The sequence below is a fragment of the Microtus ochrogaster genome, chromosome 8, assembly GCF_000317375.1.
Source record: "Microtus ochrogaster isolate Prairie Vole_2 chromosome 8, MicOch1.0, whole genome shotgun sequence".
In the NCBI taxonomy this organism is placed as follows: Eukaryota; Metazoa; Chordata; class Mammalia; order Rodentia; family Cricetidae; genus Microtus; species Microtus ochrogaster.
Genome location: NC_022015.1, coordinates 23,718,085 through 23,735,628, shown reverse-complemented (window position 1 = coordinate 23,735,628; position 17,544 = coordinate 23,718,085). Strand labels below are relative to the sequence as shown.

Here is a 17,544-nt window from a genome sequence, read left to right as displayed (position 1 = left end):
CACAGCATCCATCTGCTGGGAGCACTGACCTTCTTTCTACAGGGGCTCACACAGCACCCATATGCTGGGAGACTAGGAACTGTCCTTGTCCATGGTGATCTGCAATGTCATGACAGTATGCACAGGCAGAGGCAAACTATATAACCACAGACGGGGGGACCGTCAGGCTAGGGCTCCTCTTCACAGTGACAGAGTTCTGCTGGGTGGCCTCTACGGTCCCAACTAGCTCTCAAATCAATTTCCCCCTAATTTCTTCAACTCCAAATACTAGCACAGGCGTTTATACCTGAATTCACATCTCAAAGACTGCAAATAAAGAGTGTGGGTCACTGTGGCAGAAGCCAGGTCTCAAGGGAAGGAGGAAGATGAAAATACTCAAGGGTCATGCCAGGGCATGCTCAGTAGAAGACCAAGGAGACAAAAGGGGCTAGACAGGCCCTTGAAGGGAAAACATGCCTTCCTCCCTGGCATTTCAGATTCAGATTGGCTTCCTTCTGCCATGTAGGCCTGGCCAAGTAACACAAGTCATTTCAAGGCAAGAACCTAAAATGCCTTGCAAGAAGTTGGAGAGGAAGGCCCGTGAGAAAGGTGTTCATTCCCACTGGAGGGGCCTTGACCACCTTGATCCCTTGACCACCTGAGACCCAGAAGCTATCATCTAGGAGATTGGCTGCGGGGAGCCCCGAAGTCCTACTCCTGAGTCTGGAAAAAGAGTCTTCCCCAGGCTCCCGCAGACACAAGTAGACATTCTCCCCCTGGCAAGGCAATTATAAACAACACAGGCAAACACGGCCAGCACCCTGCGGGTGTGGAGGAAACCAGGAGTGATCTTTGGGAAAGGTCCAGTGTGCGAAGGGGTAGGACACACACCTCAGCTGTCACCAGCACCTTCCCACAGTCAATAGTCACCATGTGAGGTCCAGCTTCAGGCACCGCAGCCTTCATATGCCAGCAGATCTGAAATACAGACGATCCCCCTGCTGAGAACCTATAGCCAAGTGGGTACACACTGTGCATGCCCTCTTCTTCATCTTTGGGCTGTCCCAGAGCCACGTGTTGTCTTTGATATTTGGGTCAGTCTGAAGCATGACCTAAAGATAAGTAACTACAAATAGCTTCTAGCTACCAAGTCAGTGTAAGCTCAGGAAAAAAGCTCACTGCTCTCCAGGGACCCATCTGCAAGGGCTCCCACCCACTCACTGGGCAGCATCTGCACAGGAATCCACAGCAGAACAGGGCAGCTGGGGGCTGGAGTGCAGCTTCAACCAAGGCCCCAGCACTCTGAGCTCAAACCAAAGCCCTCATATATGCACTACCTGCTCACTCTCCCTCCCTGCTCTCTCTGTTAGTCTGAACAGGCACATGCTTATATGGCACGGAGGCTAGAGGTGAGACCCGGATGTTATCCTTCAGAACAGCCATCGCCTTGTTATTTGTTTGTTTCTGGAGATGGGGGTCTCTCAATGGGACCTGGGGCTTGCCGATTTTGCTAGGTGGCTGGCCTATCCTGTCTCCACCTCCCCAATGCTGGGATTACAAGCACGTGACGACACCCGCCCTGCCTGGCTGGTACTGAGAGTCAGCTCGGGTCTTTAGTCTTGCCTGGCAAGCACCTTTCTGTTCACACGCTTCACTGCTCGGGGTGGACAGGCACTAAATGGGACACAACACAGCAGCAAGAAGGAGCAGCCAGCAGGATCAAGGCAGATAACACCACTTTCGGAAACAGCTAGTCCCTGAAGGAAGAAGAAAGCACCCGGAACAGCCTTGCGTAGCACACTGAGGCCACACCTTGGGACTTTCCTTGTCAGAATGGAAATGCAGGCAGCTGAGACCCAAGGCAGGTGTGGGTGGCGTGTTGAGACAGGACTAGAACCTGCAGCTGGGGAGGGAGGGGTGTGTGCTGCAAAACCAGGGAGGGGAACAGACGGGAAGGAGCGAGCTGTACAGTCATGGAGGGGACAGATGACTTGTCCCCAGGAAAAGCTCCCTTTGTGAGAGTTCTTGCTGAATTTGAGAACGGCCTGAGTGGTCAAGGGCGAAAGCCCAGATGAGCAGAGGGGGAGGAGGGCTGGAAAGCCCCAGGGAAAGAGGCGAGGGCCTATGGGGAACATGCAGGGCTCCACCTCTGACAGTGAACTTGGACTGCTTTCTCTGAGGATCGGGGATAGCTGTAGGCTGGATCAGGTATAAAGTGAGCAGGAGATGGGGTTTCCTATCCTAAGCAGATGCGCCTGGAGGTAAGGGGGAGAAAAGGTATACGCCAGCAGTCCCGCCAGGCTCACAAGCCCCATCCTCAGTCTGGATAACTGGGTTCTGCATGTCCCACTCCGTTGAATTCCAATGTCAGCAGCAGCCAGCATGGCCCCAGTGCTGGGTTCTGAGGTGGAAAGACCATGGAAACAGAAGACCTTGAACATTCCGGGAAACCAGAACCCCTTTTCTGAGCGGTGCTGTGACTGTAAATTCCAGGGTGTTGAGCATGGGATCCAGGCAAGAGCAGGGAGGCCTGGGCAGAGAAAGGGGCACAAAGGGCAAGGCTGAGCGGCAGAGACAAGCAGTGGAGGTCTAAGATTAACCTGAAAACAAACCCCTGTGCCGTCATCTGGTATCGCCTGCAAGTGGAAGATGGGAACAGTAAAGACTCGGTCCTTGGTGTCCTGGGTGTGCAGCTCATGCAATGAGTATTTTGCCATTTTCTTTCCCCCCCTTTTTTTGGGGGAGGAGGGGCGGCAGACACTCAAGGTCTCACTATGTAGTCCAGGCTGATTTGTGGCAATGCTCTTGCCTCTCCCTCCCAAATACATCTGTGTGCAGCCATACCTGGTTCCAATATTTCTGTTTTATGATTAAAACTTGGAGGCGAGGGCACTAGGGAGGAGCTACCGTCTGCAATGCACGAAGTCTTGGGTTAAATCCCCAGTAGAGGAGAGGGCACACATCTGTAATCTTAGCACTCGGGAGGTAGGTGCAGGAGGATCAAAAACTCAAGGTCATCCTTGAATAGATAGAGAATTCACAGACAACCTGGATACATAATAAAATAATAATAATAATAATAATAATAATAATAATAATAATAATAATAAATGGACTTTGTCCCTGTCTTTTGCATAAAATTCCAACCGGACTCGCTGAACATAGTGGACAATGAGGACTACTGAGAACTCAAGAACAATGGCAATGGGTTTTTGGTCCTACTGCACATACTGGCTTTGTGGGAGCCTAAGCAGTTTGGATGCTCACCTTACTAGACCTGGATGGAGGTGGGTGGTCCTTGGACTTCCCACAGGGCAGGGAACCCTGATTGCTCTTTGGGCTGACGAGAGAGGGGGACTTGATTGGGGGAGGGGGAGGGAAATGGGAGGCGGTGGCGGGGAAGAGACAGAAATCTTTAATAAATAAATAAATTTTTAAAAAAAATTCCAGAGAGTTTCCTGTGACCTCTTTCTTTCCTCCTGGTGAACAAAAGAGGAAGAGGAGGTGGAGCCAGGGAGCCTGGCCTTGATTTCCAGTCCACACTGGCACTTCCAAGCCTTGGCAGCCCCTCTTTCCGGTACAGTCTCCCAGACGGCTCCACGTGGGAAAAGCTTGCCCTGTGCCAGACCTCAGGCTGGGGGTGGTGCAAGAGACTGCCTGCAGGGGCCGGGGCAAGGCTGCGGTGCCAGGTGTCCAGACACTCACAGCAGGTGAAGAAAAGGGGGCTGGATCACCCAAACAAGTCTGAGGCTGTCTTCCTCAACTGACCACATGAGGACCCAACTGGGGGCACCTGGCCAGCTGGCCTGTAGCCCCTAACTGTTGTGTTGTGACTCACGAGTCGACCTAATTCTGTGGTCTTGGCGGTCCTGGGAAAAGGTGCCTTTTACAGAGGCATGTATCAATGCAGATTGACGTGTTCATTGAAAACTTACTTTTTTGTCTCAAGGGCAAGAGAAAAGAAAATGAGAGGAACCTTACTCGCATGCCCGTGGTGACTGCTTGGGGCTGGTTGTCTTTTTTCCGACGGCTCAGAACGCCCAGTGTGTGTCTATTATTAACTGCAGGGACGAAGCTGACAGCTCAGGCCACACCACCTCCCTCCACTTTCCCCTGATAAGCATCTGGCTCCAGTCCCGACCTTCACAGATTTCTCGTCTGAACCTTCTTCCTGCTAGATTCCTCTAGTTGTTTTGTCTGGGGCTGCCTGGCTGTGCAGTTGCTGAAACTCCAGCCTCCAGGGCAGGGCTGGAAGGTGGGGCCCAGGAACTGCACCTCTGGAGTCAGGAGAGCTGGGGCTAGAGCCAAGAGATGGGACTTCTCATCTCAGAGAAGTGAGCTGGCGCCTGATGGAACCTAAGAGAAGCACCGATGCCCAGTTGCCAATGAGCCGTGGCTCCTATAGACAAGCCAAACAGCAGGGGGTGCTTATAAACCTGAAACATACACCAGAAGGAAACGATGTCTCAAACAAGACGTGAAAAGGGGAGCCTGGATCCTGAAACAAGGCACGTCTTCTTTCTAGGCCTCAGTTACCTTGTCCCTTAGACGAGGGACAAGGCAAGACCATTTCTGACATCCTTTCTATAACTACAAAGAAAGTAGTTATAGACTTAATAAATCTGAAACGTACGCTTCCTGATCTTTTCAGTGTGGGATTCTCAACCTTATAATTCTGGCTTCCTGTGGTTCGGGTACCAGTCTCCTCCCAAAGAACCATGGAATACATTAATACCGCCTGAGTAGTTTAAATTTTCAGGCCTGGGATTTACGAGTTCCCCAGCAGGGAGAGATGGCTTCCCCATAACCACACAACGGAAAGATTTTTTTTCCAGTCGTGAAATGATGGCACAATGGCAACTGACAGAGGCCAGTCCCAGTGGATCGTGTGATAGGACCCCACTTACAGAAAATATCTTGAAAAAGTGACTCCCCAGAGACAGGAAGTAGACTGGTAGCTGGCTCCATCCAGGCCAGCGAATGACTGCTGTGCTTATTCCAGAGGTGACGAGAACGCTCTGTGTTGTGGGAACTGAACAGAGCCGCTGTCTCTGGGGGAGACGTGAGAATGAATAGTTGCTTGTTTTCTCGAAGTACTGTGACCTTGAAGAATTGTTGCGGTAACCGGTAAAGAATCTTTGTGGAAAACGGCGATCGTTTTCCGTGATTCGTAGAACTGTTTCACTGAAGGGGCACTGCAGCCATCCCATGACTGTGGTCACAAGACCCCTCTGGCACCTGAGGCGCGGTACACAGTGAAACACTAGAGTCATGAGGGCACGTGATGCTATAGGGAGACATACAGATTAGATTAGGAGCCTTGGTATGAGGAAATACTTGACCAAAAAACAACTTTGGGTATAACCATCAATAATTCCCCCTTTGTACGGCTGCTCGGGGTTCAGTCCATCACAGTGTCTGGAATGTCCTGCTGCCGCGTAGGCCTTAAAATTTCATCTTGGAGTGATTTCTTTCTTCGACTGATGCTTGCTACACAGAACCCCCCGAGAGTTCTGGAACTAGGGGCTCTAAGGACATATGAAAACCCTGTATGTGAAGTATGTCTTTGAAATGTTGTCATTAAAGTGAAAATTAATAATGTTCTGTTTTTATAAACTAGGAAACTGAATTTATGGGGCTCACATTACACTCCTTCATGTGTCCAAAACATTTGAATAAACACATTCTCCCATTTTCAAAACAGAAACAGACTGGCCTTAATCCACATCCTGGAAAGAGCTGGCATCTGGAAGGTTCCATGTAGTGAGCCCTGAGCCGGGCATCTGGGGACTCGCATTTTCTGTCATACACTGGACTAATGCCCTTGGACCTTTGTATACCCTTACTGTCCCAGGCTCCTCCCCCTCAGGTGATGAACACAGGCAGAGAACCAGATGACTGGCATGGCAGTCACAAGTCCTTTCTAGATGGTCAATGTTATTCCAAGTCACCTACCCCAGGTAAATCCAAATATCTAATGTGCTTGCTCATTCCACCCCAAACAGGGCTTCCCCTTACACAAGGTGAACTTGAAGGCACCCGACAGGCAACAGGAAAACCTGCTGATTTGGACAGTATAGCTGGCTTTGAACCAACATCTGCCATTTATCATGAAGGATTTCCTTTGAGGGGATTTTTTTATTGACTTTGTGACTTGAGAGACTGACATTCTAGAGCTGGGCTGGGAAGAGAGCTCAGGCAGTAAAGTGCTTGCTACACAAGCACCGAGGACCTGGGTTCAATTCCCAGAATCCACAAGAAGCCTATTACGGAGGCAGGTGCTTGTAATCCCAGCACCGGGAGGATCAAACAAATGCACTCATGGCAAGCTTCAGGCCAATAAGACCCAGGTCTCAAAAAAACAAAAAACAGACCAAAAAAAAAAAAAAACAAAAAACATGGTAGCCAGCACCTAGGAATGACAGCAGAGGTTAACCCCTGGATTCTGGACCCCCACAAATAGGTGTGCAAACGTGCACCCCCAGACACATATATTCATACTCTCTCTCCCCCAACACATATGAAAGAAAGAAAGAAAGAAAGAAAGAAAGAAAGAAAGAAAGAAAGAAAGAAAGAAAGAAAGAAAGGAAGGAAGGAAGGAAGGAAGGAAGGAAAAAAGAAAGTCCATCACTGGTGACAAAATACTGTAGCAACCCTTTGGGGAAAAAGTTTGACAATAAACACCACGGCTACAGCACACTGATCCCTTCCTCTCCCGCTACTGTATTTGTTACTGTGTCTCCTAAAAGAATTTGACACAGGAAAACACCCAAGAACATGAAGGGAAGTGTTAACAACCATGGCCCCCTGAGGGGAGAAGGGGCCAAGCTTGTGTCCCCTGATGACAGCAGGAACATTTATCTCTTTTCTTGTGTATTTTGATGATTATGCTTCTGATTTTTAAAGCTGATAGGGCACAGTGGATCAGACGTAGAGATGGATTCCCACGATGGCTAAACAATATGGAGCAAAGACACCCAGCCTGTCCGCCCAGGGGAAAGCAGGCTCCTCCAGCAGAAGCTCAACCCACAGGTTAAGATGCTGAGGCTGCTCAGCCCTGATTCATCTGTGATATTTACGCAGCTTTTCCCCTGAGGCGTGTACGCTGTAATTAGCATCTGAGGGCCTCGAGATGCTTCAGGGGAGAAGCCAGTTATCACAGTGACAATCTGAAAAGTGAGACTAAGTGAAAACACCCACTATTTCTCAGGCCTCGGGGGGAACGCCCTGTGTGGACCCTAGCCTCCTCCAAACACTTAAATCACTCCAGGGGAAGGGGATCGCGAAGATTGGTTCATAGCAGCAGCCGCCGCCACCAAGCTCATACATACACAGCGGTAACCATTCTGACAGGGATAAAGACATTCTTTCTAAAAGGTTTTATTTTTATTTTTAATTATGTGTGTTGTGCATGTGAGGCCAGGAGAGAGTGCTGGATTACTCAGACTGGACTTTACAGGCAGCTGTGAGTCCCCCAGCATAATGAGAACCCAACCTGGGTCCTCAGCAAGAGTTCACACTACTGAGCCATCTCTCCAGCCCCAGACAGGAAGATAATTCTAAGAGAGTCTTGTGTCCCCACCATTGGCTATCAGACTATTGAAACGATGGAATTTCTCCAGGAATCTCATGCTGGAAGATGGAAAAGGGGGAAACTTGGCACCAGACCAAGGAGGAACGTGTCTTCAGGGAAGAAACCACACAATTCTGACATGTCAAAGCATCCTTCAAGAGAGACTAGAGTTGAGACAAGGATGGGTCAGTGACGGGTGGGACCACACCGTGACCTGGACTGCTTACACTGTCTGCCTCTAGTGCTCTATTTAAATCTAATCTCATGTCAGAACTCCCACAGATAAACTTAGGAAGGGTCACTGGACTATTTTGTCTCTCTCTTCCCAATGTGGCCACATTGAACATCCTATTTCTGCTTTCCACTATTAATTGTGACTTTAATTGACCTACTGAGGACACACAGCAGAACCTAGGTCAATAGTGTTGCCAGGACCCTAGCAAGTCTGATAACCCAGCTTGTGAGAATCTGTTCCCTTTAGGTGCCTCAGTTTCCCCAGCTACCTTTCAGCTCCAGGTTGCATGCTCTGGGAGACTGGTTTCCCTGCAGTCACATGGTGGCTTTGGCCAGCCCCTGGTATCTCCACAAGGCAGTGTCTTCCCTGCAGTCACCTGGTGGCTTTGGCCAGCCTCTGGTATCTCCACACGGCAGTGAAGTCTTGGCCCACAAGAGCCACGGAAACATGAAAACAAGGAGGTGGTGGGGCTGGAGATGTATAGTGGGGAGTACAGCAGGTCGCCATGGTGGCCATGATGAGCCGCTGTGGTTGGAGCATGTCCCCTGTGCGGTGCTGCTGTGAGGAGGTAGTATGGAGCCTTTAAGAGCAACCGGATGACTGGGGTCCGGCCCTCAGACGGAACTGGGTCCCCGGTGAGTTCTTATGAGAGGGTCGTTAAGCTAGAATAAGCCTGGCCTCTCTCTGACTTTTATTTTGTCTTGTGATCTCTCCAGTCCACACTCCCATCAATATGGTGCCACCCACCATGACATCTCTACCAGAGTCAAGCAGAAGCCTGAACCCCCAGGAAAGTGAGCAGAATAACACTAGTTTCTTTGTAAAGTACCCAGTCTCAGGGATTTCCTGGAAATGACCATGGCCAGAAGAGACTCAGTAAGCATGCGCCTTAATTTTCCATCTTTTCAAGTGCCTTGGTCTTGGTGTATTTTTTTTTTCCTAGCAGGAGATCTGGAAGAGTCTGGAACAGCTGTCTAGCAGCCCAGATAGGGGTCAATCATTTGTACTCCGGGTTGGCAATGCCCTTTCACTATCTCATTAGTTTATCTGACCTCACAAGATCCTGCTGATGTCCTCCAGGCAATATCTTTGTCCTTGTGCAACAGGACAGGAAACAGAACACAGAGTCCGTAACTCATCCAGGGGTGGGGGTGGGGCCTTGGGAGATTCGTTTTCTAAAGCAGCAGTCTTTAGAGACTGCAGCTGAGAGAGCTTTAGCATCCACCCCTTTCAGACCCCGCTGGCAGAGGTGCTAAACCAGCATCTAGTTGACCTGAGGAGCACTGCCAATGAACTCCATCTAACTGATATCTGGGAGAAGTATCTGGAAGAGTCCAGCCAACCACAGCTGAACACATGCTCTTCTCGAGCCTGTGCAGAGAGAGCAGTTACCAAGACTGACCGCATTCAAGGCCAGGAAACACACTCTAATGAACTCAAAAGAACAGAAGTCATGAAGCATGTTCTCAGACCACAATGGAACTGAACTAGAAAGTCATAAAAGGGAAGAGGCTGGAAAAGACTCCAAATATTTGAAGATTAATCAGCATGCTTTTAAACAACACTTGAGTCAAGGAAGTCCCCCCAAACAGTTCGATAGTGAAGCGGAGCCAAGTTCAAATCTTAGCTCTCTCCTCCTTCCTGGGTGGCCCTGGATGAATGAAATCTCTTGGAGCCTCTTTTATTTCTTCAGTTAGGTAGCAGGGTTTGATGCTACTTTCTTCCTGGGTGTCCATGAAGGAAAAAGACAAGGCCTGTTACACAATTGGAACAGTGGTGGTAACTTTTCAGGTCACTGTGGTTTGGTGACATTTCTCCCATCCTGACCCAAGAATATAATCTTCACTTTCAGGCAGCTCACTGTGTGTGTGCAAAATGAGTCCTCCCTCCCCGTATCCGCTGGCCAGCATCTACTGGGGCAACTCCAAAAGGCAGCGCTCTGTGTCCATCTGTTCACACAGATCGAGGACTCCCACTTGAGTATGGGCACCCAAGAGAGAACTCATCTCAAGCCACAGCGTGTGAGATGCCACAGTGCTGGATAATCAGATAGCGTCTTGCCCAAGACTGTGTGGAAGGGAATTCTTATCCACACTGAGACAAACCCGGCTCACCGCACAGGCAGCCTAGCATCTCCTTCTAGAGAGCTTATTGCACAACCAGGGGGGGAAGACGTTCCTGAGGTCTGAAGCATTGCACAAGGCTCTGACTCATGAAGACATGGGTTATTCAAATTTGGGAATTATCAGAAATTCCAACCACGACCGCCAGCCCTCAGAGAGTTCAGTGCACAGATGTGACGGTCCCGTGGCGAGGGAGCACTCACAGTCAAGCAGTGCCGTACAGGATCATTTATGGAATATGCTAAGTCAACAAATTGTTCTAGCAATCAAAATAATAGGGCATTTGTAAAACTGTCTGGGTTATTTTTTATTTCCCTCTTTTCTTAAGACATGACAATTTTTTTTTTCTATGAGGAATTTTCAGAACATAAAAACAAAAGCAGGCCAGATTCAAGAAGGACCTGGAGTGTCGATCAAATGTCATGTCCTGCGGGCCACCAGCTCCATGAAGGGCAAATAAGATAATGTGTGTAAAGATAATGTCTTAAGGACTGAGGAAACACCCAGGTCAGTAAACTGAGGCACAAGCACGAGGTCCCAGTTCCATCTCCTGCACCCATGTGAAAAAGCCAGGCACAATGGCACACCTCTACCATCCCAGCACTGGGGAGGGTCTATGAGGCTCGCTGGCCAGGCAGTCTAGCTGAATCTATGAACTCTAGGTTCAGCGGGAGACTCTGTCTTGAAATATAAGGTGTAGCGTGATTGAGAATGGACTGCTGGTCTCTGCACACACACATGTGCACGCATGCACACACACACACACACACACACACTCCCAAGTGTCCCATGCATGCAACTCTTAGTTCAAAGGAAGTCGCATACTTCTCAGAAGAAAATGATTAAATATGAGTAGCTGGGACCATCGGAGGGTATGGGAAAGTGGCACTTGACTCCCTCAGCCCTGAGAGCCTTTCCAATCTAGGAAACTCCCATGTCAGCCTCGGGACACATGTTCCCATCACTTCTTGTCTGTACATCCTTCCTAACCCACCCACTCACCAACCCAAAGGGTCCACGGGACAAAGACATTCTAAACTTTATCTTTGCACTGATTACCTCATTAGAGCTTTGACGATGATGTCAGTGGTTATGTGACAGGACAGGGTTCTAGCTAGAAGGGCAACAGATGATGCTCCACACTTATGAAATGATGTCCTTCCACGCTAACAGCTCCAAGAGGTGTGGGCAAACAATCTTATTTCCATCAGTGTTTTACTAGTGAGGACACTAGTCACACATCCAAGAAGAGAAGCTCAAAAAGAAGCCTGGCCCACAGTCAGGCATCTCACCTGGATAAGAAAGGCCAGCCAATCTGACCTCTCATTCCATTTATTTATTCGTTTGTTTGTTTGTTTGTTTATTATAAATATTATGTATACAGTGATCTGTCTGCATGTATGCCTGCAGGCCAGAAGAGGGCATCAGATTTCATTACAGATGGTTCTGAGCCACCACGTGGTTGCTGGGAATTGAACTCAGGACCTCTGGAAGAGCAGCCAGGGCTCTTAACCTCTGAGCCATCTCTCCAGCCCCTCGTTCCCTTTGTTTTGTATACCTCTGCATACACCGAGCTGTTCAGTAAACGCACTGAATGAAGTTAGAGTTTACACCACTGCTTCTGGAAGCTGAATCCTGCACCCTCTAGCACCATAACCGTTCTTCTTCGCTGCCACTTCTGTCTGTCTCTGAAGCATGCTGTCTTGGCTAATGTTCCCCTGTGGTTCCAGACGCCCGTCATTTAACAGGACTGAATCACACCAACTTTCCAGCCATTTCTGAGAGCCTTTAGGGAATATCTACTACCCTCCTCGGTTTCTCTGTTGGAAGCAAGTTTTCTTTCCTTTTCAAATGGCAGAGAAAGTGGAAAAGCAAAAGAAATAGTTCAGTGGGGGATCTCAACCTGAAGGAGCAGGAGGCAGGGCTCAAAGTCACAGAGAAGGAGTAAAGAATGGATTACCAGACTCACTGGCATCGGCTCTTGGGAGTGGGCATGTAATTCTCGTTGTCTCCCAGAAACATTCATAAGCTGGCAGACAGCTGACGTGAAGGTGGCTAAACACAGGGTGGGGGCAACCATTCAGTGCCAACTCTGGCTTTTCCCATCGTAATTTAAGGAAAAACAAGAAGTAAGAAGCATCTTTTAGGGCATCCAAGCCTTTGACACAGACACAGGACCACAATCTCCTCACAGACCAGTTTCCTTATAAGACCTGTAGGCCATTCTAGCTAAAAGGGACCTCAGAAGCATGGATCCAGGCCCTTCACGGCTGCGGCCCTGAGAGCCAGAGGAACTGGTACTGGTCAGGGCTGCCCCCACACAGGCCAGAGCCAGGGGTCAGTACTCAAGGCTTCCTCAAAGCACCGCCAAGTGAGACCGCTCCTCACAGCATGTGGGACCAGAGTTATTTGTCCATAAGAAACATAAGCTCATGAAAAGCCTGGTTTCTGAATCCAAGGCACAAAATTTGTCCAGCATCCCCCAGCTCCAAAATAACTCAGAATTCGGCTGGCTGTATTGAGGCATCCGGCCAGCCAGCTCACAGCCTCACCATCCCTGACCAACCGTGGTTAAGTTCCAAAGCAATCTATTTATTGCTCCCTGGGATGGGATAAAGTAAACCAAATGCCTGGCTTTTGATCCTGTTAACTTACTCATTTTATCAAGCCTTACTATTTAACACTTTAGCGAACCGTCGGGGCAATAAGGGAAGGCACCAGACCATGAGAAAGCCGTACAAAGGCTAGGAAGACAGTTTAAGATGACAGAATCCTGCTCACTCTTTCTACCAACCCTGCCCTAAGATGAAGCCTGGTCCCCACCCTGTATGCATATTCTCTTGAGGAACAAAAGGTACATCCAGCTGCCAATAACAGAAAATATACTAGTGCACTTGCACGAAACAAAAGTAAAACAGCCTCTGGTAATGAACGACTGTCTTTACCCCCACTGTGTTAACTGTGAGCTCCCTCAGGCAGGGACTTGGTGGTATTTTTTTGTATCTCCACTGTCCAGCAAGGCCAGGCACTAAAGCTCACAGTGACAATCTGCTCAAGGTTCACAAAAAAGAGCCAGCTAAATAAAGTCCATTTTACAAATAGTTCGTGCCAAGAGTTCAACCTCTAGCTGGCCCTCTCCAGCCCTTCTCTGCCCCCACCTGAGGCTTGGAAACCTCTATGCTTGTCCCTTTGGGATGTCCGGGGTAGAGTGGGCTTTCCTGGCATGTACAGCAGGAGAAATGGATGGACTAGGTTTCTCCTATCTGGGAAGTCTTTTTCCTGGCTCTTTAACAGACATCTGCAGCACCTCACACCATGGTTGGTCTTTTGGAATGTCCCTTTCCTGCCCAAGAACAGTTTAGAGTCAGGAACTCTAGCTTGGAGACTCATCTTTTTACAACCCCTTCTACCCTGTGCTTCTCCTTGGCCAGTAACCGAAGGCAACCTTGCCCTGACTCCTGTGCTCATTGAAGGAGAAATCCATCCCTCATCGTCCAACGCCATGGCCATCTGGAGTATTGTTTATTTCAACTATCAGCTGCTCCTCAGCTGGATCTGGTTTATAATCTCCGTTGCTGTGTCAACAGCACAGAGTAGTGGTTAAGAGTGGGCTCCGGATCCACGCACGGGCTCAAGGTGTGATGGGCAGCTGTACCAGGAGGATTACAACACCGGCACTGTGAGGAGGACCAAAGGCTTGGTGAACAGACGCCTGGCGCAGAATTATGAACCGTATGGCACCTTGTTGTTGGCATGCTATATTGATCAAAACTTTTTTTTTTAATTTGACACAGGGTCTGTTGGCCAAAACTGGCTTCAAACTCCTGGAATTCTTGCTGGAAACACAGATGTGAACCAGCACACACACTATTTATTCTCACTTCCTCTTGGCACTCTCCTGGTCAGTAGTAACAAACCCCGGTCCTCTGGACACCTGTCTACTTCTCAGCCAGACCCCGCAGCACTGATAATTCATCTCTATTTCCAAAACAAGAGATGGTCTCTGGTGTTTTCATTAACCAACTTACAGACAAGAGTTTCTCTTTTTTTTGCCGGGCATTGGTGGCACACACCTTTAAACCCAGCATGCAGGAGACAGAGGCGGAGGGAATCTCTGTGAGTTCGAAGCCAGCCTGGTCTACAGAGCGAGTTCCAGGACAGGCTCTAAAGCCACACAGAGAAACCCTGTCTCGAAAAACTAAAGCCAAAACCAACAACAACAACAAAAGTTTCATTTGGTGGGATGGCATTTTCTCCATCCAAAGGGCTACCGTGACTCCCGCTGCAATGCCTGGGACTGCTCCTCCAACCACATACCCACCTGTCTCCTGAGCTGTCTGCATCGATTCTGCCTCAGAACCTCTCTGACCTCAGTGTCTTCTCTCAGCGCTTCCCCTCATCTTCTACTCAATGGTACTTCTCCCAAAAGGCCTCTGTATCTACCCAGCTACAACAGAACCTCTCTGCCCTTCACACTGCAGCACGTGGCCAATTCTCCTTATTCAACTGTGACATCAAGTGAGCTAGCTGCCCTGGGCACCAGCTGCTGAAAGCTGGAGCAGGGTGAGGCTGAAGGAAGGGGGCTGACCCCCAGGGTTTGGGAGCTACCTCAGGACACAGCCTCAGATGGGAAGTAAGGGCAAAGCAAAGCTACGGGTCCACTGTGTGTGCCAAGCATCTTCCATCTTACCGTCCACCCACCCACGTAACTATCGGTGCCTAAGTACCAGGTAAGCAGACAAAGCATGTTAGACGCAAAACAGAACAAGTGCTTACAAATGTAGGAAGGATGGCTAACCTCCAGCTCTTCTTCCCTGGCTGTCTCCACACAGAGGGGCCACTGGGGCCCTGGGTCAACAAATGGCCTGTCTCCCCGCGACAATTCAACCAGCCTAGTATTTGGTCTCTGCTAAGTCCAGGCCTCAGCTGACTCAGCTCCACACAGTGTCAGAAACTCAGGCTCCATGAAGTGGAGCCCCAGACAGTAACAGCTGCTTCGTCCTGCACCAAAATGTGCTTTTTGGACATCACCACCCCACACTCAGATTTGTGCAGAAGCAGCCCAGGCCCCATGCCCTCTGCAATCCTCCTCTAGGTTAGTGCTAGCTACAAAGGCCCTCTTCTGAGAAGCGCCTATCAGAGAACTAGTCAAGAACCTCAGCCTGTGTGACACACCTTCCTCCCCAGGGGATTCTGAACGCCTACTCCGGGTTACTTCTGGACATCTCCGGCAACACCAGCCTATTCTCAGCTTCAAAGAAGAGTCCACTCAGCACCAGCACCGCGCCCACTTCTTCCCAGGGTGAGACAGCCATTCCAGCCCACTGGAAGCCTCTTGCCTCCATCCAGCATGGGGGGGGGGGGGGTCAAGCTCTGACCTGGTCTGAACAAAGCTGCTGGGTTCAGGTTCCAGCTGAGTGACCTTGGACAAGTTAGTCAACCTCAGTTCCACTTTGTGTAAGGCACTAATAAAGACAGAAGCTTCCTCCTCCAGAGGCTGAGACCAAATGAGCGTGGAAGGGGAACTCACCTGTCACAGGGGCTGGGACTCAGTGGGCATGCGTCCTCACCATGCCCGTTAGGAAACCCTCTGGATCAGTCCTCTCTGGAAAAACTTTCCTCTCTCTAATGAGGCTGAGTTTCCTGGGGCTGAGGGTCAGCCCTGGGCTCTGGTGGTTAGACTATAAACAATGGTCCACCTCTTTCTACACCATGCTAAAACCTTCCTGTCCACATGAGTTAAAATTTGCCAAATCCAAAGTGGTCATATGCACTATATTTCTATAAAGAAAAATCTAGATGAATCCCTCTGTCCTGTGCTTTCCTATCCTCCCACCACATGCCCAGAGGGAGGTGCTAGGTTTGGGCAGGAGCCCTGTAGCTGAAGCCAAGTGCACTACCGAGCCCAGCTGGCTGGCCCCACACGGCTTGAGTGGCCAGTCTGAGCTTACTGTTTTTCCACAGGGTATCTCTGCATTTAACCTTGCATTTCTCTGAAAGGTCCCGCAGAGAGCTGGACACTTTCTCACCCTCCTTCACCCCATCACCAGCTCCCTGTCCCTCCAGATCTTGTTGGTACAGAAAGGTCACACAAGGAGAAGGTGAGGGGACATTTTTCCTCATCCCTAGCGGGCCTCTCCTCTACCTTGGCATATTCTGTGGTCCGGTACCCGTTTGAGCTCATTCAAAAGAACCAAAGGATGAGTTATGGAGCTTTTTTCTTTTCTTTTCTTTCTTTTTTTTTTTTTTTTTTTGAAAGTTAAATCAATGGAAGCAAGAGGGCCGCGGTAGTAAACCGGTTTTTGCTTAGGAAACGAGGTGAGGAAAGTGCGGGCTGACTTGGGCAGCTCTGTTCCCTCTTTCCACATCTCCAAAGTGAAAGTTTTCACTGAGGAACTACAAGGAAAATACTGCCTGGCTAATTCCAAGAAGAAAGCGGGCAGCAGAAAGAGAGAAGTGAGGGAAAGCGACAGACAGGAGTTCTAGTGGCCCCCAAGGCCATGTGTATTAGTATGCCAAGATCCTGGTACTATGGGGCTCTCCCCCAACGGCATGCGGGTTTACCCTGGAGAGGGGCTGCAGGACCAAAGTGCGCAAAGCACCTGCTCGGTGTTGCGCGGAACGACCCTATGCCGGGCGCAAAAGTTGAGTCCGAGGGAGCCCTTGAAACACAGCCACCCCGAGTCCCGTTTCTCTCCCCCGCTGACTGACAGTTCTTTGCTCTCCCTCGATCCGGACAGGTTGGGTTGGGATAGTGAGGGTGGGGAACCACCCAGGAGTGCAGTGCAGGGTGGGGCGGGTACCTTGGCCGCAGGCGCCGCGCTGCAGGACGATGACCGGAGGCTGGCGAAGCTTCTCGGAGCGGCGGCTGGCGGCGCGCAGCTGGCACAAGTTGCTGTAGGTCTTGGCGTCGCTGCCGCACACCGGCTCGCTGCTGGCACACACGCACAAGCCGGCCTGAGCGCGCCGTCGTACTGTGGCCGAGGCGGGCACCCCGAAGGGCACCACGCACTGCAGCCCCTCGCCGCAGGGACCCTCCTGCAGGCCGCATGCTGCGCCTTCAGTCGCGCCGCACACCTCGCAGCAGCCGCACGCGTCCCGGACTCGGCCGCCCTCACAGTCCGTGGGCGGTGGGGCGCAGCGTGTGGGATCGCAGCGCTCCGGGCACACAGTGGTAGCTGAGGCCGAGCGGCCGGTCCCGGACGGCAGCGCCAAGGAGGGCGCCGCCAGCAGCAGCAGCAATAGAGAAAAGAGCGCGGTGCGTGAGGACTGCATGGCGACTCCGACGGCTGTGGACCAGACGAGAGCCGAAGAATCGCGCTGGGGACGGCGTGTCAGGGTCTTGGGGACAGCGGGTGTGAGTGCGCGCGGCCGTGCGGCCCAGCCCATTGGCCTAGCGGCGGTGACGAGAAACCAGGGGGGCCGATCGGGGACCGCCCGCGGGGACGAGGCGGGGCAGCGCGCGACTCCGCCCTCCGTCCAGGCTCAGTTTCCCAATCTAGGCTTCTTTTTCTTCTAAGGTTGACGACCTTAAAACCAAAGTAATACTCAACAGAGAGAAGCCTGCTCAGCCCGGCGCGATCGCCTGGGAAAGTTCCCGTAGGTCGTCCAGGGCGGAGGGAGATCACATAGAC

General features: G+C 50.5%; 1 protein-coding gene across 1 annotated transcript in view; it reads right to left on the bottom strand.

The window, feature by feature from the left end:
* Htra1 (HtrA serine peptidase 1) overlaps window positions 1-17,283 on the bottom strand; it is a 50,711-nt gene extending 33,428 nt beyond the window's left edge. The window contains exon 1 of the mRNA XM_005351379.3: window positions 16,714-17,283. Coding sequence (XP_005351436.1) covers window positions 16,714-17,185 — 472 coding nt within the window. The 5' untranslated portion in view covers window positions 17,186-17,283. The remainder of the gene's footprint in view (window positions 1-16,713) is intronic.
* Window positions 17,284-17,544: the final 261 nt, after the last annotated feature.